This window comes from Tachyglossus aculeatus, unplaced genomic scaffold (genome assembly GCF_015852505.1).
Source record: "Tachyglossus aculeatus isolate mTacAcu1 unplaced genomic scaffold, mTacAcu1.pri SUPER_6_unloc_5, whole genome shotgun sequence".
Taxonomy (NCBI): domain Eukaryota; kingdom Metazoa; phylum Chordata; class Mammalia; order Monotremata; family Tachyglossidae; genus Tachyglossus; species Tachyglossus aculeatus.
Genome location: NW_024044840.1, coordinates 2,480,921 through 2,502,202, shown reverse-complemented (window position 1 = coordinate 2,502,202; position 21,282 = coordinate 2,480,921). Strand labels below are relative to the sequence as shown.

At 41.4% G+C, this 21,282-nt stretch overlaps 1 protein-coding gene and 1 pseudogene across 1 annotated transcript; both read right to left on the bottom strand.

Moving 5' to 3' along the window:
- Positions 1-4,476: 4,476 nt before the first annotated feature.
- LOC119922154 lies at positions 4,477-5,992 on the bottom strand (annotated as a pseudogene).
- Positions 5,993-15,372: 9,380 nt separating this feature from the next.
- On the bottom strand, positions 15,373-16,319 carry LOC119922153 (olfactory receptor 4C15-like). Its single transcript, XM_038742151.1, is given in 2 exon segments — positions 15,373-16,124; positions 16,127-16,319. Coding segments are annotated over 2 exon segments (945 nt in total).
- Between the last annotated feature and the right edge of the window lie 4,963 nt (positions 16,320-21,282).

The window sequence follows — 21,282 nt, the reverse complement described above, 5'->3', positions numbered from 1 at the left end:
CTACCCAACAGCAGGCTCACAGTCTAGAAGGGGGAGAAAGACAAACAAAACAAAACATATTAACAAAATAAAATAAATAGAATAGTAAATATGTACAAGTAAAATAAAGAGAGTAATAAATATGTACAAACATATATACAGGTGTGAGGAGGGGAAAGAGGTAGGGTGGGGGGATGGGGAGGGGGAGGAGGGGGAGAGGAAAGAAGGGGCTCAGTCTGGGAAGGCCTCCTGGAGGAGGTGAGCTCTCAGTAGGGCAAAGGGGGGATTAAGACTGCGAGCCCCATGTTTGACTGGGACTGTGTCTAACCTGTTTATCTTATATCTACCCCAACGCTTAGTACAGTGTCTGGCATATAATAACAATAATAATGATAATAACAATAATAATAATAATGGCATTTGTTAAGTTCTTACTATGTGTGAAGCACTGTTCTAAGCGCTGAGGGGATACAAGCTGATCAGGTTATCCCATGTGGGGCTCACAGTCTTCATCACCATTTTACAGATGAGGGAACTGAAGCTCAGAGTTACGTGACTTGCCCAAGGTCACACAGCAGACAGGTGGAGGAGCTGGGATTAGAATCCATGACCCCTGACTCCCAAGCCCAGGCTCTTTCCACTGAACCACGCTGCTTCGTGGCTTAGTGGAAAGAGTAAGTGCATATAGTAAGCACTTAACAAATACCATTAAAAAAATTGGATGGGGCACCTAGAAATGTATGAATTATAATATTAAGCTCCAGGAAGAGGACATAGATAATTTAGACTCTTACTCTGCCCCTAAAAGACTCAGAATCTAAGCAAGAGAGGAAAGGTATTTTAGTGTTTGTCTCCCCCTGTAGACAGTGAATCTTGTGGGCAAGAATTGTGTCTACCAAAGCTGTTGCATTGTACTTTCCCAAGTGGTTAGTACAATGCTCTGCATACAGGAAGCATTCAATAAATATCATTAATTGATTGATTGAAAGACATGGAAAAAAAATGTAAAACCAGGACGAACAGTAAAAGATTACTTTTCATGCCTCATCATCTCACCACTCCTCTCTACACCACCCAGTCCCAAATGCCACAGTCTTTCCAATATTCTCTATTTTGAAAAGGCAGAAATAATTCCCAGGGGCAGGGAGGGAGAGTAGAACAACAAGCATGGTCTAGTGGAAAGAGCTTGGGTCTGGAAGTCAAAAAGACCTGGCTCCTAATGCTGGCTCCACCAGTTGTCTGCTGTGCGACTTTGGTCAAGTTGCTTAACTTTTCTATGTCTTAGTTATCTCAGCTGTAAAATGGGGATTAAGACTGTGAGCCCCATGTAGGACATGAACTGGGTCCAACCTGATTAGCTGGTATCTACCCCAGCTCTTAGTACAGTTCCTGGCACATAGCAAGGACTTAACAAGTACTATTTTAAAAAAGAACCTTGGAGTCTAGCTTAAGAGTGGCGAGGCCCTGGACTACCCCGATGAACTCAGGAATTTTGGTAGTGGGGGTGTGCCAAGCCCCCCATGGAAAAGCAATTTGAAAAACAAAATGTCACTGTAATGCAACTGGATTTCTCAAATAAATTTGAATCTGGCTTATGTTGCCCTATTGCCCAGTGTAAATATAGTAGTTCTCATAGATTACAATTATAATGATCATATAGTGCCAGAGCATCAAGGAATCCACCTATTAACGTCTCAGTCCCAGCAAAGAATGAATTGGAAAGAAGTAGGCATCCATTGAATGACATAATTCTCTTCTCATGGAACAAATCTGCAAGAGAATCAGCATGGCCTAGTGGAAAGAGTCCATGCCTGGGAGTCAGAGGACCTGGGTTCCAATCCCGGCTCCATCAATCCCTGCTATGTGAACATGAGCAAGTCATTTAACTTCTCTGGGTCTCTGTTGTCTCGTTTGCAAAATGGGGATTAAGAGTGTGAGCCCTATGTGGAACAGGGACTATGTCCAATTCAACTATCTTGTATCTACCCCAGCGCTTAGTACAGTGTCTGGCAGGTAGTAACCACATCACAAATACTATATTTTTTTAAAATCCGTGTTAACTAAGGAGAAACAGAAGTCTCCCCAAGATCTGCCCTTTCCTCTCCATCCAAACCACTACCTTGCTGGTTCAATCTACCGTCCTGTCCCGACTGGATTACTGCATCAGCCTCCTCTCTGATCTCCCATCCTCCTGTCTCTCCCAACTTCAGTCGATACTTCACTCTGCTGCCCGGCTTATCTTTGTACAGAAACGCTCTGAGCATGTTACTCCCCTCCTCAAAAATCCCCAGTGGCTGCCTGTCAACCTACGAATCAAGCAAAAGCTACTCACTCTAGGCTTCAAGGCTCTCCATCACTTTGCTCCCTCCTCTATCACCTCCCTTCTCTCCTTCTGCAGCCCAGTCTGCACCCTCCGCTCTTCTGCTACTAACATCCTCACTGTGCCTCGTTCTCACCTGTCCTGCCATCGATCCCTGGCCCACATCCTTCCCCTGGCCTAGAATAATAATGATGATGATGATGATGAAAATAATAATAATAATAATAATAATAATAATAATAATAGCATTTATTAAGCGCTTACTATGTGCAAAGCACTGTTCTAAGCGCTGGGGAGGTTACAAGGTGATCAGGTTTTCCCACGGGGGGCTCACAGTTTTAACCCCCATTTTACAGATGAGGTAACTGAGGCGCAGAGAAGTTAAGTGACTTGCCCAAAGTCACACAGCTGACAAGAGGTGGAGCCAGGATTTGAATCCATGGCCTCTGACTCCAAAGCCCATGCTCTTTACACTGAGCCATGCTGGAATGCCCTCCATCCACACATCCGCCAAGCTAGCTCTCTTCCTCCCTTCAAATCCTTACTGAGAGCTCACCTCCTCCAGGATGCCTTCCCAGACTGAGCCCCCTTTTTCCTCTCCACCCCATCCCTCCGTGTCCTACCTCCTTTCCCTCCCCACAGCACTTGTATATATTTGTACAGATTTATTACTCCATTTATTTTATTTGTACAAATTTACTATTCTATTTGTTTTGTTAATGATGTGCATATAGCTATATAATTCCATTTGTTCTGACAATTTTGACACCTGTCTACATGTTTTATTTTGTTGTCTGTCTCCCCCTTCTAGACTCTGAGCCCGTTGTTGGATAGGGACTGTCTCTACATGTTGTCAACTTGTACTTCCCAAGTGCTTAGTACCGAGCTCTGCACAGAGTAATTGCTCAATAAATACGATTGAATGAATGAATGAAGGAGAAACAGGCGAGAAAGAAGTACGTGGAAAGACAAGATTACAGCATGTAATGATGGTGATACAAATGAGCAGTTTCCCCTGACAAATCCAGTCTTAGACGTGACAAATAATGATTTCGGTAGCTTCAGAAATCAGGAAAATCCCGGAAAGTTGAACTCAATTCCATGGCTGACAACTTCTTCAGGACAGCAAGATTGGAAAAAGGAGGAGGATTTTAGCATATAAGAAAGCAGATTGGGATTTGAGAATGGCAAGCATGTTTAGAAAAACAAACGTGTCAAAAAGATGATGGACATTTTAAGCTCTACTTAAAAATTATGGGTTCTTTTCAACACTGCTTAAGAGGAGTCGTGACATGTCAGAGCCCTGTATTGAGGGAACCTTAAAGTCCAGCCCAAAAAGGTGTGCAGGTGCAAACAACAGCTGGATACCCCCAACAACTCAAAATCCATCAGACCCCTTCCCTTCCTACAGTGTCTATGTTCAAAGCCATGAACGGAAATAAAAATTTTTATTTTAAAACTAATTATCAAAATTTCATTAGCAAACCAGACAAGTGACATTTGTTGCATTCTTGAATAATGACTCCATCCTATCTGATTGTAACTTCCCAATTCAGACTTCCACCAGGAATCAACCCCTCCATCACAAAATCATAAAAGTTTACAGGCAGAAGAGCTACTGAAAATGATTTCACATCCATCTCAACCCACATCCAACCTTACAGATGCCCAAAGTGAAAGGTAGTTTTACCTGGAAAACATCGGCCCCGTTCCCACTGACACAGATGAGTCCAGATAAGCCTAGAGCTCTCAGAAACTGTCTCTTTGAAGATGTCTGAGGAGGTCATTCCTGGGTCAAAACATTTGGAGTGAGGATTGGAGCATAGAACCCACATGACAAGTAACACATCTTGTCATGGCATATTTGTTCCAAATCCATTCAAACACTGGCAACCGTTAAGCCAAAGGAGTTTCACTTGGAACCATCAGTTGCATTAGGATTCACCATTCCAAGGAAAGGTTTCAAAGCCATAGTCTTTTTACCAGTTCAGGAAACCATTATTTGTGTTTACTTTTGAATCCATTAAAAGACAGTTTCTTTTTAATGGTAAAGTTACTGGTGGAAAGAAACACGCAGAAGCACCAAAAGGGTCCCTTCTCCAACCCATTCCTCACTCTGTTCCCTACCTGAAGCTCCTTCCCCTGTAAAATATGCCAAGATACACCTCTTCCCATCTTCAAAATATTCCTAATAACTCCCCAGGAATCACTTTTCGGCTCCATAACTTTCCCATGACATTTTTCACCTTTGCTGTCCTCAGAGTGTAGATCAAGGGGTTAAACAAGGGAATAACGATCATATAAAAGAATGAAACGAATTTATCCACAGAGAAGGTGGTCTGAGGCCAGGTGTATATGAATATACAGGGACCAAAGAATAAGGTGACCACCAGAATGTGGGAGCTACAGGTGGACAGGGCTTTATGTCTCCCTTCAGACCCTTTAGACCTTAGAGAGTTCAGAATGACCATGTAGGATATCATAAGCCCTACAAAACTCGAGGTACAGATGGCCCCACTATTGGAAACGAACAGCAGATTCGCCAAGTGAGTGCCAGAGCAGGCGAGTTTCATCAGGGGTTGCACATCACAGAAATAATGATCAATAACATTGGGACCATAGAATGGTAGGCTCAGGGTGAGGAGAAGCTGGGCAGAAGAATGCAAGAAAGACCTATCCAGGATAAGTCCACCCGGACCCCACACAAACGTTGATTCATGATGGTGGTGTAGAGGAGAGGCTTGCAGATAGCCATGTAGTGGTCGTAGACCATCAGAATGAGGACCAGGATTTCCATGCAGCCGAAGAAATGAGCTGCAAAGAATTGTGTCAAGCAGCCCCCAAAAGTGATGGTCTTCTTGTCTGAGAGAAAGTCTACAATCAGTTTGGGGGCTGTGGTAGAGGAGACTAACCTTGGACTCTGTCCTCACCAGTCTCCATGCACAAGGAACTGATCCAAGGAACATCCAGCAGTTGGACAAATAAAAATTCAGAATGGTTTCCCAATTATCAGTGTGAAATAATAGAGAAAAGAAAAGAAAATTTCTGCTCTGAGAAGCAGCATGGCCTAGAGAAAAGAGCTTGGGCCTCAGTGCCAAAAGGGACCAGGGTTTTAATTTTGACTCCACTAATTACTTGCTCTGTGACCTAGGGCAAGTCTCATAACTTCTCTGTACCTAAGATTCAATCAGTCAACTTTATTCATTTATTCATTCAATCATATTTATTGAGCGCTTATTGTGTGCAGAGCACTGTACTAAGCACTTGGAAAATATAAATGATCAATAAAGTACATTATAGCAAGCAATGTAGTAAGTATTAAGCATTTGGGAGAGTACATACAACAGAACTAGCTGACACGTTCTCTGTCCATAACAAGCTCATCTATAAAATGGGGATTCAATGCCTGTTCTCCCTCCAAGAAGACTATCTGAGCCTCACGTGGGATTGGTACTGCGTCTGATGATTATTTCCCGTCTATCCTAGTGCTTAATACAGTGCTTGGCACATAGAAAGTACTTAACAAATACCACAGTTATTCTTGTTATTGGTGTTATTCAGTTATTGGTGGCGGTGGCAGAAAGCCCTCACAATAACTAGTTCTCTGCCATCTTTCTCAAACACAATCCTCCACACTGTACATTTAAAAGCAAAAGTCTGTTCTTTGTATTCCAACGGATATTTAAAAGCCATTCCTTGAATGTTCATAAATGTGTGTGTCTCTCTGTCAGCTTCTAGGGGCTAGAGATTTCCCCAGGAAAAAGAGATTGCCAAAGTCTAATAATTTTATTTTCATTTGGTCAAATTCTCTGGGTCCGATTATCAAAGAGGTTGATGGAACGAACAGAAGAGGGTGCAGCTATGTTTTCCAATTCTTTTCTTGGAGCTTCAAAGAGAAAATAAGAGCATGAAATGTCAAAGACAAAGCTAAGAGAAAGAGAAAGAGCAGTTTTCTCCAAAGTCCTCACAGTAGCTAACTCCCCTGTTTTCCTTAATGCCCATGTCCCATCCTCAATCTCTGTATTCCATCCACCTTTGCATTTCCTGAATAATTATAGCCATTCATCAAAAACTTAGGAACTCAGAGGTCTCCTTGTGAATTTCCAAAGAATTTAGATAGGAGACTGGCCAAAACAGCAAAAGGGGATATGTAACTGCCAGCCTGGGCTGAATTGGGTTCAGCAGTAATCAGTCTATCGGTGACATTTATTGAGCACTTATTCTAAGCACTGTTCTAAGAGCTTGATAGAGTACAATATAATTAGCAGAAATATTCTCTGCCCATAATGAACTTACAGTCTAGAGGGAGAGACAAGGACCCCAACATCTCGGGCCCCTGAAATTGTTTCTCTTTCAACAATTTTTGTCATGGAATAAGTTGCTTTCTTCAAAGATGCTCATCAAAATATTTAAAGTGCTTTTAAATCAAATCACATTACTTTAAAAAAAACCCATAAACTTTGCCACATTAGATTTCAGATGTAAAATTACTTGATAGCTTTCTTTAAATTATTCCCCAAAGGTCCCTACATCTTTTTCCTGCTTTAATCCAGGCCTCAATCAATCAATCAATCAATCAATCAATCATATTTATTGAGCACTTACTGTGTGCAGAGCACTGTACTAAGGGCTTGGGAAGTACAAGTTGGCAACATATAGAGACAGTCCCTACCCAACAGTGGGCTCACAGTCTAAAAGGGGGAGACAGAGAACAAAACCAAACATACTAACAACATAAAATAAATAGAATAGATATGTACAAGTAAAATAAATAAATAAATAAATAGAGTAACAAATATGTACAGACATATATCTGTATACATATATATAGGTGCTGTGGGGAAGGGAAGGAGGTAAGATGGGGGGATAGAGAGGGGGGCGAGGGGGAGAGGAAGGAAGGGGCTCAGTCTGGGAAGGCCTCCTGGAAGAGGTGAGCTCTCAGTAGGGCCTTGAAGGGAGGAAGAGAGCTAGCTTGGCGGATGGGCAGAGGGAGGGCATTCCAGGCCCGGGGGATAATGTGGGCCGGGGGTCGATGGTGGGACAGGCGAGAACGAGGCATGGTGAGGAGATTAGTGGCAGAGGAGCGGAGGGTGCGGGGTGGGCCATAGAAGGAGAGAAGGGAAGTGAGGTAGGAGGAGGCGAGGTGATGGACAGCCTTGAAACCGAGGGTGAGGAGTTTCTCTAAAGCAAACACATGTACACACGACAGTTACAGGCAAATCAATTTGTGAAAAAAACCAGTTTTACATTGAAGAGGATGACTGCATTCCAGGGGCTTTTAATTTGAACTATGTCCATCTCAGTCCCCACAAACTTAAGTAAGCTGAGTGTCCATGTATGTGACCAGTCCTCCCAAACTTCCTAAATTCAAAGCAAATCACAGCCCTTCTGGCCATCAGAAATTTCAAGATTCTCCACGCGCATCAGGCAGAAACTCCTCACTCTCGGCTTCAAGGCTCTCCATCACCTCGCCCCCTCCTACCTCACCTACCTTCTTTCCTTTTACAGCCCAGCCCGTACCCTCTGCTCCTGTGCTGCTGACCTCCTCACTGTGCCTCATTCTTGCCTGTCCCGCCGTCGACCCTCGGCCCACGTCTTCCCACTGGCCTGGAATGCCCTCCCCCGGCACATCCACCAAGCTAGCTCTCTTCCTCCCTTCAAAGCCCTACCGAGAGCTCAACTCCTCCAGGAGGCCTTCCCAGACTGAGTCCCCTCCTCTCCCCCTCCCCATACATCCCGCCCTACCTCCTTCCCCTCCCCACAGCACCTGTATATATGTTTGTACAGATTTATTACTCTATTCATTTTACTTGTGCATATTTACTATTCTATTTATTTTGTTAATGATGTGCATCTAGCTTTACTGCTATTTATTCTGATGACTGGGCACCTGTCCACATGTTTTGTTTTGTTGTCTGTCTCCGCCTTCTAGACTGTGAGCCCGTTGTTGGGTAGGGACCGTCTCTATGTTGCCACCTTGCATTTCTCAAGCGCTTAGTACAGTGCTCTGCACACAGTAAGTGCTCAATAAATATGAATGAATGAATGTTTAAGCACAGGTTAAGGGGGACTTGAGCACACTTTTGTTACCTGAAACTGCTCAGTCAATCATTGACATTTATTGAACACTTAGTGTAGAGCACTGTATTAAGCCCTTAAAAACTGTACTAAGCATTCACACCACTGCTATGGCCTGAAGCTCCTTCCCCTATGAAATGTACCAGACACAGCTCTCCACCAATCCCTCCTTTATTTCATCTTCTCCAGGAATCCTATAGCAGGTAAGGCTCCTGTCCGAGTTCTTCCATCTCAAAGCTTCTTCCTGAAAGCTTACTGTATACAGAACACTACTAAGCACTTGGGAGAACACAGGTCAACTACACTTAATGCCTATATCAATATATAGATTGGTAATATACATTGATCTATACGCACTGTTTATTCAACTACATATTAATCTCTCATCTTATTGAGAGATAAGAACCAATTGCATCCTGGTTCTTCTTTCCGTGCTCACTATTGGAAAATATCTGTGTCCTCCTGACTCCCCCATTACATGTATAAGCTCCTTGGGTCAAGGAACGTTTGACCTGTTGTATAGTATTCTGCACATAGTAGGATCTCAATAAATACTATTGACTGATTGATTGAATGACTGATTGGGCCTCCCAATTCCCCAAAGAGCTATAGCTGTAGTTTAGTTAATAATGGATACCTACAAAAATGCTGAGTTTATAGAAACTCAAACTGATTAACAGGAGGTTCACCAGAGCTGATGAAAAACATGCTTCTGATAAGTCACAACTTGGCCTCTGAAGTGGGTGTGTGGGGAGAGAGAGAGAAACTCTCCACACTCAAATAGAAACACATTACCAAGAGCTTTAAAGCACTCATTCACCTGGCCCTCTCCTACCTCACGTCATTATTCTTCTACTACATCCCAGCCCACACACTTAGCCCCTCTAATGCCAACCTACTCACTGTATTTTGATCTCATGTATCTCATGTCCGACCTCTCGCCTAAATTCTGCCTCTGGCCTGGAACGCCCTCTCTCTTAATATCTGACAGACAATTATACTCCCAAACTTAAACCCTTATTGTAGGCACATCTCTTCCAAGAGGCCTTCCCTGACTAAGCCCTCCTGTCCTCTCTCCCACTCAGTTCTGGGTCGCCTCGACTTGCTCCCTTTATCCATCCCTGCTTCCAACCCCACAACACTTATGCACTTATCTGTAATTTTGTTTATATTAATGACTGCCTTCCCCTCTAGACTGTGAGCTCATTGTAGGTAGGTAATGTGTCTATTTAATTGTTGCATTTTACTGTCCTGTGTGCTTAGTGTTCTGTGTTCTACACACATTAAGTGCTTAATGAAAATGATTGATGGACTGATTCAGAGGGGAGAGAGGCACACACAGATGAATTTCTCCCAAGGGCCTTGATAAAGGCCCAGATTCTTGGAGCTCAAGATGAAGATGGGCCTTTGATGGGTTCTGAAGAGAGACTCTCAGATCTTGGGTAAGACACACATTCATTCATTCATTCATCCATTCAATCGTATTTATTGAGTGCTTACTATGTGCAGAGTACTGTACTAAGCACTTGGAAAGTACAGATGTCCTGACCATAAGCACCAGTGCTAAATCAAGGTCCAGACTCAACTTGGGATCCAGTGTCGACCTTCCTGAGCCTCGGGAAAATAGCTCTCACCTCCCAGACTGGAGACGTCACAGTGGTGGCCCTGGACTAATTTCTTCCTACAGACTACTGACCCATTTCCCACAACTAATCTGCCCTTTACTCACCCTGCCCCCACGGTCTTCTTCTCTACTCTTCCCTCTGAGATTTTTTTAAATTGTATTTCTTAAGTGCTCATTAAGTGCCAGGTACTATATTAATTGCTGGGGTAGATACAAGATAATCAGGTTGGACACTGTCCATGCCCCATGTAGAGCTCATAGTCTAAGTCCTTGCAACTGAGGTACAGAGAGGTTAGGTGACTTCCCCAAGGTCACACAGTAGACAAGTGGCAGATCCAGGATTAGAATGTGGATTATCTGACTCCCAAGCCTATGCTTTTTCGAATAGGCCACCCCGCTTCTCCAAGTTTTATCAGCAACTTCAAACTCCTTCTTCCTTCACCAGAGATTGGGAACACATCTCTCTCTCTGGTTGGTCCCTTCACTTGTGGCAAGCCTGAGATAAACTTACTCTACAGGTTCTCCATGGAAGAGTGGATCAAGACCAGAACAAGCATACCATGCATCCCACCGTGGAGGAAAACATCTCCCTCTCAGCAGAATGCCTCCCATTGGCTGAGATACTCCCTCTTCCGTGTCAGCACTTATCTTTCTAACAAGCTTTGCTTTTTCTGTCTTGAAATTATTGAAGAAGATGGAGAAATTCAGCCTTACTTTGGCGACCATCTTGCAAAAATCAACTTGTCTGGTCATTTTACTTCAGGCCCGGTAGAGCTACCCTCATTCATTGTTCGTTTAGTCACAACCCGAAGGAGTCTTGGTAACACTCTGCTCTCCCGTGCTTCTAGCATCCAAATCCTGTGGGCCAACTCAAATACTCCAAAGTCCACCAAACCCCCAAGCCATGACACAGTTCTTTGACTGTCTTAGTTCTGCTGAGCTGCCTAATTCCTAATGTGAGCAAGCATCCTGCTAAATCTTCAAGCTGCTCACCCAAGTCCATGGTTCCCACAATAGCATGAAATTAGGATTCAATAATGGGACCTACAATATGACTTTGACTGTGAGAACCATGTGGTTCACAGACAGATTCTAACTGGATTATCTTGCATCTACTCCAGTGCTTTGTACAGTGTTTGGCATTAACAAATTAACAAATTTAACATTAACAAATACTACATTTTTTATTATTATTACTGTTGTTGTTTTAATAGAATCCACACCTTGAAAACAATATTCCAAGTAGTGGAGAAGAAGAAGTGAACAGCCCAGTCCTTGCCTTTTCCCCTACCTGGAAATGTCTATAGGTCAATGCCAAGGTCTCAATGTATCTGAGCTTACTATGGTTATGGTTATGGTTAGCCTTAACAATCCACATTATTCTCCTCCATCCCAGTCCCCTCTCATATCCCCAGGCCAAATGAAGGATTTTGAATTAACTAGAGGAGCCAAGTTCTTGGAAGTCCTTGCACATAGTAAGCGCTTAATATATGCCATAAAAATATGATTGAGTGACTGACTGACTAAAGTCACATCTTCTTGAAGAGACCTTCCAAAACTAAACCCTAAACTTTCCCTATCAATCCTTACCTCTGTATCATTTATGAACTTGGCTGTGTAGCCCTTAAACAATTTGATACTCACCCTAACCCCGCAGTACTTATGTAAATGCTCTTATGCTCTATAATTTCTCCTTTCTGTAATTTTCCCTAATGTATCACTCCCTACCTAGACTATAGGCTCCTTGTTGGCAGGGATAATGTTTACCACCTTTTTCATGGTATGAGTGCTTATTATGTGCCAGGCACTGGAGTAGACACAATCTAATCAGGTTGGACACAGCCCATGTCCCACATGGGGTTTACAATCTTAATCCCCAGTTGACAGATGAGGAAACTGAGGCCCAGAGAACTGAAGTGACTTGCCCAAAGTCACAGAGCAGACAAGTGACAGAGACAGTATTAGAACCCAGGTCCTTCTGGCTCCCAGGTCCATCCATATTCTCTCCACTAGGCTATGCTGTTTCTCTGTTGTTCAGTACAATTCTATTGTATTGAACTTTCCCAAGCACTTAAGCTCACTGTGGACAGGGAATGCGGCTGTGCATTGTTGTATTGTACTCTTCCATGCACATAGTAAAGTGCTCTGCACACAGTAAGTACTTGATTGAGGCCTTCCCAGACTGAGCCCCCTCCTTCCTCTCTCCCTCCTCCCCTTCCCCATCCCCCCCACCTTACCTCTTTCCCCTCCCCACAGCACCTGTATATATGTATATATGTTTGTACATATTTATTACTCTATTTATTTTACTTGTACATATTTATTCTATTCATTTTATTTTGTTAATATGTTTTATTTTGTTGTCTTTCTCCCCCTTCTAGACTGTGAGCCCGCTGTTGGGTAGGGGCCGTCTATATATGTTGCCAACTTGTACTTCCCCAGCGCTTAGTACAGTGCTCTGCACACAGTAAGCGCTCAATAAATACGATTGAATGAATGAATGATAAACAGGATTGACTGACTGATTTGACTCTGTGTACAGTGTGTCCAATAAATACCATTGATAGATTGATGACTGATAGAATCAATCAGCTAAAGCTTCCTAATAGAGATAGCCAGTGATTGGTGGCTCAAAAGTGAGGAAGAATTTGCAATGTGTGATTGCTCTAAACCTAAAACGCTGTTCGGGTTCATGCTCTCACCCAAGAAGCTCAGTGCTCAGAGTTTCAAGACCTAGGTTGAGGGCCTCTGAGAGAAGGGGAAAATCTAATGCAGCCGGGCTGCAACTTTGAGAAAAGATACTTCTGTGAGAAATCAATCAATCAATCATAATTACAGAGTGTTTACTATGCACAGAACACTGTACTAAGCGCTTGGGATAGTTCATTATAACAGAGTTAATAGCCACATTCCCTGCCCACAGCAAGCTTACAGTCCAGAAGGAAAAAAGGTCAAGCCCATTCTGAGGTAATTGCTCTCCCTCCTAATTTAGACTGTAAGCCCCATGTGGGACAGGGACTATGTCCGACCCGATTATTAACTTGTATCTACCCAGTGCTTAGAACTGTACTTGACACATAGTGCTCAACAAATACAAAAATAAAAATACTATAATGAGATTTCCTCTACTGAGGCACCTTCATTTGGATTGGTTAGTAATTTAGTAATTTCCCCTCTAGCCAAACACAGTCCTGACTGAAGAAGGGAAGCAAGCAGTTATAAGGAGAAATACCACAAAGATGATCCAAAGCCCTACCCACAGGCAGCTTTTATTATGCTGTTGAATGAACAAAAATGAACATAGAATAGGACATGTATGAAATAGGCTTTTATTCTTATTATGCCTTGTCTTTGGCCAGTGGTTGAACTGGATTCTAGGTGGTTACTCAGTGGATGTTGGATCAAGCTGTTCAAGTAGTAACAGTATTTATTAGGCTATTAGTGTGTGCAGAGCACTATTCTAAATAAATAAAATCCAGAAACAGCAAAGAGAAGGATGTCTGAAAAACTCACAAAAGAAAGGAGAAATCAGAATAATGAGGTTCAAGTAAATCAAAATGTTTTGAAAATTATTTCAAATTTTCAAAACAAATTAAAATATTTTGAAAATATTCATAATGTATCTCGATGATAATGTGCATCAGAATAGTAGTCATTCTATTCCAGCTGAACACCTGGTTTTTATCTAAGTTCTGGCTTAATCAAATTAGTCTGAATACAATTCATTAAGAACAGATGAGAACAGCTTCCAAACACTGAAATCTTGTCCAATTAATTTCTGTTCTCTCCAGGTTATTATATCCCAACTACCATTTTAGCACTTCTGAGTCATAATGTAGGAGACCATCAGTAGGCATAAGTTCACAATACAAATCATCAGCAATGACCAAAAGCCCAGAGATATGCTGAAGAGTATAAGTAAGTGTCAGCAAGGAACACAAGTCCCTCATAAAATGGTTAATCACACTGGGGCCACTTGTGTAACTCACAACTTCCAGAGCATTTCTGGATATATATCTTCCATTCCCATTTATGAGCACTAACTCATAAAAATGCCCACTTTTCCTTCTTCCTGCTACGTTAAATTTTTTTTAGTGTTAGTCTCCCCAACAAAGTCATAAGCTCTTTGAGTCCAGGGATCATATCTACAAAATCTATCGTATGACCTAATGCTTGATATAGTCTCAGTAAAGAGGAGTGCTTGAACCGGGATTTTTTAATACAAGAAAGCATTAAGCATGTTTGAAGGCAGAAAGGAAAAGCAACCAGAGAGAAAGAGACTGAAGCGGATTGTAAAGGTAAGAAGAAGGATTAGAACAGGTATTTTTTATTAGAAGATTAAGGGTTATTAGGCTAACCGAAGACTGTTTGCTCCTTGTGTGCAGAGAATGTGTCTACCAACTCTATTGTTTTGTACTCTCCCAAGCACTGATTACAGAGCTCTGCACACAGTAAATGCTCAATGAATATAATTGATTGATTGATTGAATTGAGTCTGAGGCACAGTGAGATGGGGTGGATTCTGAAAAGAAGTAGAGACTTCCTCCTGAAAGATGACCACGGGGGATTAGAGAGTGAATGTTGGTGTAAGAGAGCATTGAGTTAAGTGGCACTGTATGAACCACTCACATTGTTAATAGTAATGATAGAAATAATAATAATAATAATAAATTGTTTAGCACTTACTAGGTGCCAAGCAGTGTATTAAGCACCCACATAGAAATATTCAGTCTGACACAGTCCCTGTCCCAAGGGAATAGGATTTAATCCCCATTTTACAGATGAGGAAACTAAATCACAGTTTAAGTGATATTTAAGTGACTTGTTCATGGTGTGTTATTTATTTATGTATTCATTTATTATTATTATGGTATTTGTTAAGTGCTTACTATGTACCAGGCACTATTTTGAGTATTGGGATAGTTACAAGTTAATCAGGTTGAACAGAGTCCCAGTCCCACATTGGGCTCACAGTCTAAGTAGAAGGGAGTACAGCTCTTAAATCCCTATTTTACAGCTGAAGAGACTAAGGCACAGGGAAGTTGTCACTTGCCCAAGGTGACACCCCCGACAACTGGCAGATCCAAGTTTAAAACCCTGGACCACTAACTTCCAGGCAGGTGCTCTTTCTACTAGGCCACACTCCTTCCTCTGTAATTTCTTTGCATGGCTCTTTGTCCTGAGATCTCAAAACTGAGGCTTGTCTATCATTCTCAAAAGGAGACTTCATCACCATTCTTCAGCAAGAAATGGAGCTAGCCTGCTAATTAAATCATTCTTCTAAACTTCTGGATGAAAATTATCAATTTTCCTCAATATATTAACAGAAATCTTCTGCAGTATCCTTTTCCATACCTCAAAATAAGAGACTTTATTTCAAACCCATTTCCCTTTCAGCAAAAACCATTGTTCTTCTCCACAACTTCTTAATTTCATCTTTGACCTCCATATTTCTAAAAGTGTAGATCAAGGGGTTTAACAGGGGTGTTAAAATGGTGTAAAATAGCACCACCATTTTATCGAAGGAGAAGGTGGCCGGTGGCCGTGTGTATATAAAAATACAGGGGACGAAGAAGCAGATGACAACAGCAATATGGGCACCACAGGTGGAGAGAGCTTTGCGCCTCCCTTTAGATCTGTGAGACTTCAGGGAGCATAAGATGACACTGTAGGAGACGATCAGCAGCGAAAAGGTCACATTACAAATCATCCCGCTGTTGGCAATGACCAAAAGTCCTGGGATGCGTGTCTCGGTGCAGGCGAGCTTCAAGAGGGGATACAAGTCACATATGAAATGGTCGATCACGTTGGGGCCACAGAAAGGTAACCGGGACATGAAGAGGAGCCGAATCATCGAGTGCAGAAATCCCCCGGCCCAGGCCAGCCCCACCAACCGGCCACAGGTCTGCCGGCTCATGATGGTCACATACTGCAGGGGCTTACAGATGGCCACGTAGTGGTCATAAGCCATCACCGTGAGCACAATCATCTCCACTCCGGCAAAGAAATGTTCAGCAAAGAGTTGGATCATGCAGCCTTCATAGGAGATGGTTTTCCTCTCCTGGAGGGAGTCTAGGATCATTCTGGGGGCAATGACCGAGGAGAAGCAGGTGTCTAAAAGGAAAGGAAGGCCAGGAAGTAATACATAGGAGAGCCCAGAAGGCTGTGGCTGGTGGTGATGGTGGTCACGATGAGCATATTCCCTCCCACAGTCACAAGGTACACAAACAGAAACACCGCAAATAGGATTTTCTGCATGTCTGGCTTCTGAGACAGTCCCAGGAGGATGAATTCAGTCACGTTGTTTCTACTGCCCATGATTTCTGTCTAGGATGGTGAACCCACAAAGGAGAGTCAGAGCCCTGCAAGCAACAGAGAGTACAAGCATCACTCCAGATGGTAGTGCAGCTCAAACCCCAAGGTTACAGAACTAGTCACAGTCCTGAAGTTCATTTTAATAAGAATATTTATTCTCCCATTCTTTGGGAGCAATAGGCAATGATTTCCTAGAACAGCCAAAAGGAGGTTTTCTGTAGAAAATTCATTTTTTTGGCCAGAATTCTTCATGAGAGAATCTAAAATTGGATGCTAAATTAGCATCAGCAGGCAAGCAAAGCACCACTCACCTCATGAACCCTCAACCTCACTTCCAGGTTCCTGGTAGCAACAAGTCTGCTGCTTGCTACCCTGTTCCTCCCCCTGTTGCCATGTTGATAGGAGGCAGCACTCCCACCCACATACAAGCTGGGGGCAAATTGAAATGGGTAATGCCCAGGATCCAGCCCATGCTCAGTCAGGAGGGCTGCCTGGGCCTCAATCTCCTAGAAAAATGATCTGGATTCTCCAGCTTCAGGTCCCCTTAACTTTCTACAGGCTAACTGCAACAAAAGCTAACAAACAGCATTAAAAAAAGGGTACTAGCTAGCTGCCCTAAATACTAGCAGATGAAAATGGGAGCTGCCACTTGAATGGAATAGACACAGATGGATTCTTTTGAATAATTTCAACCTGATATTTGATTTGCCCCTTGAACTCTCAAGTTTTGATTGCAAGTTATTTTATACACCTACATACATGCACTAGCACACACACACACACACCATTCCTTCTTTCTCACCCTGCCTATCTCCTTCCCTCCCTCCCTCTTTTCTCTATATCTTTATTGATTTATGTCTCCATTTTCCCTCTTCCTTGACTCTGGATGGAGACACAGTGAGAGAAAGAAGGACTTTAACAAGCACATTGTTATGAGGGAGAGTTTGCTCCTTACTCCCCACATTTTATGTCAACAACATCAAGTCACCCTCTCTAGACTGTAAGCTCATTGTGGGCAGGGAATGTGTCTTTATTGTTGCAATGAACTTTCCCAGTCACTTAGTACAGTGTTTTGCACACATTAAGTACTCGATAAATATGATCGAATTGACTTGAACTGAACTGAATCAGTAGAATCCTTTTGCTAAACTACCCTGCACAGCTTAGCTTGGAGGATTAAAGAATTCAGGGAAAACCTTCAAATTTACTGGAGGGTTGAGGTATGGAAGAGGATGTCTGGGAGAAGCAAAGAGAGGGATTCTGGGGCCTACGAAGCCAGGGATAAGAACAAAATATTGACTCTGCTCCAGGCCCCATTAGGGCAAAACTTCTCTTTCCATCTATCTCCATGGGAGTCAGCCTCTTAACATTTCTCTAAGGGTTAAAAACCCATCCTAGTGTCTGTCAAACTGAAAACAAAAACCTACACCCCTTTACTTGCTGTTCAGGGGTTTGTTTGAATTGTAAAATGAAATGTTACAGCAATTATTTGAATGAAAATTCTTAGGCATTCTGGAATTTTCGGGCAGAAAAATTTGGCTTCCTCACAAAGAAGTGTCAAAGTGGACCTGGGAATTCGATTACAGATTTTAATCCACATAAGAATTTTACAGAAAGCTTAAAAATGGTTTCCCCACAAACAAATGATTTAGGTGAACTAGCAAGTTAAAACAATTAACTTGTTTTACTTAACAAGATTAGCTACCTCCAGCCAACAGGCAGCAAACAAATTTCAATAAGATCTGCTTTTCTATTCTTCATGTATTCTACCAGGCAATACATTAGTCTAAATACAATATCAGAGGTCTTGTTCTTTTTTTCTCCTTAAATAATTCCCCAGATAATTTTAAGGAATTCAACCACAGAAGATAGTTTTTCCACTGATGATGAAAATGTTCATATTCCAACTGTTCACATCATCATTATCATCATCACTACTATTATGGACAGAATTAATGTTGTAGGTATTAAATGCGACATGCTGGAATTCCATAAATGAACTTGGTGCTTAAATGCTTATTTACATTTGAAAAAAATTGAGTTTATCTCTGTGGATCATCAACCCTGAATCATAGATCTGGTGACTCTCTCAATTCCTTTACACGTTTACTATTTCTACCTCAAATATTCCATTTTCTCTAATCTGAACAGAATGTATTAAAACAGTGTCCACTTCCCTCCTGAAAACAGTTCATAAATTTGAGACTATAAATGCCTGAAATCAAGTTTGGACTTTTGCCCAAGCAAGGGGATACAAAGAGTTGAGTCATGGCATCACTGTCATCATCATCATCATTGTCAGCAGGGGAAGTGGCATGATGTAGGGGATAGAGCACAGGCCTGGGAGTCACAAGGCCATGGGTTCTAATCCTGGCTCCACCACTTGTCTGCTGTGTGGTCTTGGGTAAGTCACTTCACTTCTCTAGGCCTCAGTTACCCCAGCTGTAAAATGGGGATTAAGACTATGAGCCTCAGAAGAGACAAGGACTGCGTACAACCTGATTTGCTTGTATCCACCCCAGTACTTAGTACAGTGCCTAGGACATGGTAACCACTTAAGAAATACCACAGTTATCATTATTATTTCAGTATTTATTGAATGTTGACTGTATGCAGAACACCATAAAAAGTGCTTAGGAGAGTACAAAAGAATTGGTAGACGTTTTCCCTGCCCATAATGAGCTTACAGTCTAGAGGGGGAGACAGACATTTAGATGAATAATTTATGATATATATTACTTATAGATCACGTATCTGTTTTTCAGCTTAGAAAACTATTCTACTACTATCTCACCACTCTTATCTAGCCATTCATAATCACATCTCTGAGGAGATGCATTTCAGGTCTTTTATCCCCAGAATACTTACAGGTACATAGAGAAACTTAAAATGAGTTTCTTCAGTCTCTAAATAACATTTTTTGACTTATACTGCATAGCATAAGTACAGGTCATATTAGCTGAATGACATAAAAACTCTTTAAAACTGTTTTCCAAATCCAAAGCTCACGTCTCTGCTACATCAGTTCTAAATTGAGCAACATTTTTATAAGCCGACTATCATGCAAAAAAGCTAATATTTTGTCTTTTTTAACCTTTTCCCTAAGCAACATGTTCTCCCTCTCCAAGCTTGTTATTACCAGTCTTAACCATTCTTTGTTTTCCTCTTCTACCTTGAGTTAAATGTCAACACCCAGCACTCTTTATTTCTCTTCATATTTCAATGCACTTACTCCTGTCAACATGTGATAGTGTTCTATGTTTCCAAGAACTGATGCAATTTAAGAATGCAATTAGACCCAATAATGACCTGTGTTGGACACTTGCTTACCTACGTTGTGTGGATAATGGGTAAAACACATTCCTAAATATAAAATGGGTTGTGCTCATAAGTAAAAGCTCAGTATAACAAGACTGTTTTTACATATCATGTTCAATGTGTCTACTAGAAATATTTTTGGATGCTATATAAGTGGAGCTCAATGAAGAATTAAAACATTTTTCAAAGAAAAAGAATAAAACTCACCTTTCTTAGGTTAGCAGACAGTGAGCATTTCCAATGAGAGGTTTAGTTTAAACTTTCCATCTCCATCTCTTTGCCTAAACGCAAATGTCTTTGGATCTGAAAGTCATGAAGCTACCACAGGATAGAAATTCTGTATTATAAAATTTATAGATGAGTAATTACTTCCCTTCAAAATAGGTTTTTAATATCTTCATAGGAAGAAAATTATAAATTCTGTTGACCAAATCTTGTAATCTATCCTGAGATAGATCCATCCTAACAGCTGAATTGAATTTTGAGATAGAGTATGTCATAATTTCATACCTCAGAAGAAGAAAATATTTTCTCTATCATTTATGGTAGAAAAAGTTCCCCAACCATCTTTGAACAGTCTCTTCAACATAGTCCAAGGGAGAAAAGTGGTTCCTCTTTGACATCAAGAAGTATTTAAAATAAATTCCAAAAGAGTTTGTGAACCATATGGTCCCTCAAGGGTTTAACAATCTCCTGTGAGATTGATTTACCAAAGAAGTGAACTTTGAGAACTTTTCTTAAGGACCTGAGATGCATTAATGTCCCTGTCCAATTAACCCATTTTCAGTATTTTTGTCCAAATATAGTAGCTGCTTCTATTGTGCTTTGTGAATAGGCATAGGACACAGTTGTTTGTTTCTTTCATTGGGAAAGTTCTCTGCAATGGACTGACATTAATAGATTGGCTCAAACTACAAATTTTTCAAGCTCACTGTTCCATATGAATTCATAAATCACTTCAGAAAGTGGTCTTTAATTGTACAAATCTAATTTATAGCAAAAATACTACCCCAGAAGACAAATCAAACAACCACTAAAATATGTTACAAATTGCAAATGAATTTCAACTTACCCCTCAAGATCTTTTCAAGGCTAAATAATGATAATTAATAATAATTAAAGTACTTGTTAAGTGCTTACTATGTGCCAAGTACTTTTCTAAGCACTAGGGTAGTACAGGTTGGACACAGTCCCTGTCCCACATTGGGTGCACATTCTTAATCCCCATTATTTAAAAATAAGGTGACTGAAGCCCAGAGAAGTTAAGTGGCTTGCCCAAGGTAACACAGCAGAAATGTGACAGAGACTGGATTAGAATCCATGACCTTCTGACTTCCTGGTCCATGCCCTTTCCACTACACTATGTTGCTCCTTAGAAGACTTAGAAAAGGGAAGAGTGGGAATTCTTGAAGAGGTTAATTGGCTTGGAGTGTAATACCCTTCCTGAAAATAATTTTTAAATTCCACTCAGGGTTTAACTACTCAGGCTGGGAAATAGCTCATTCTCAGCAGAGTTAAATGCCCCTTACATGAATCTTTATTCAACAGTAACAATAATAATAATAATAATGGTAGTATTTGTTAAGCACTTGTAATATGCCTAGAGTAGTAGTAATTTTCAGACTCATGCTATTACTAATGCTAAGGC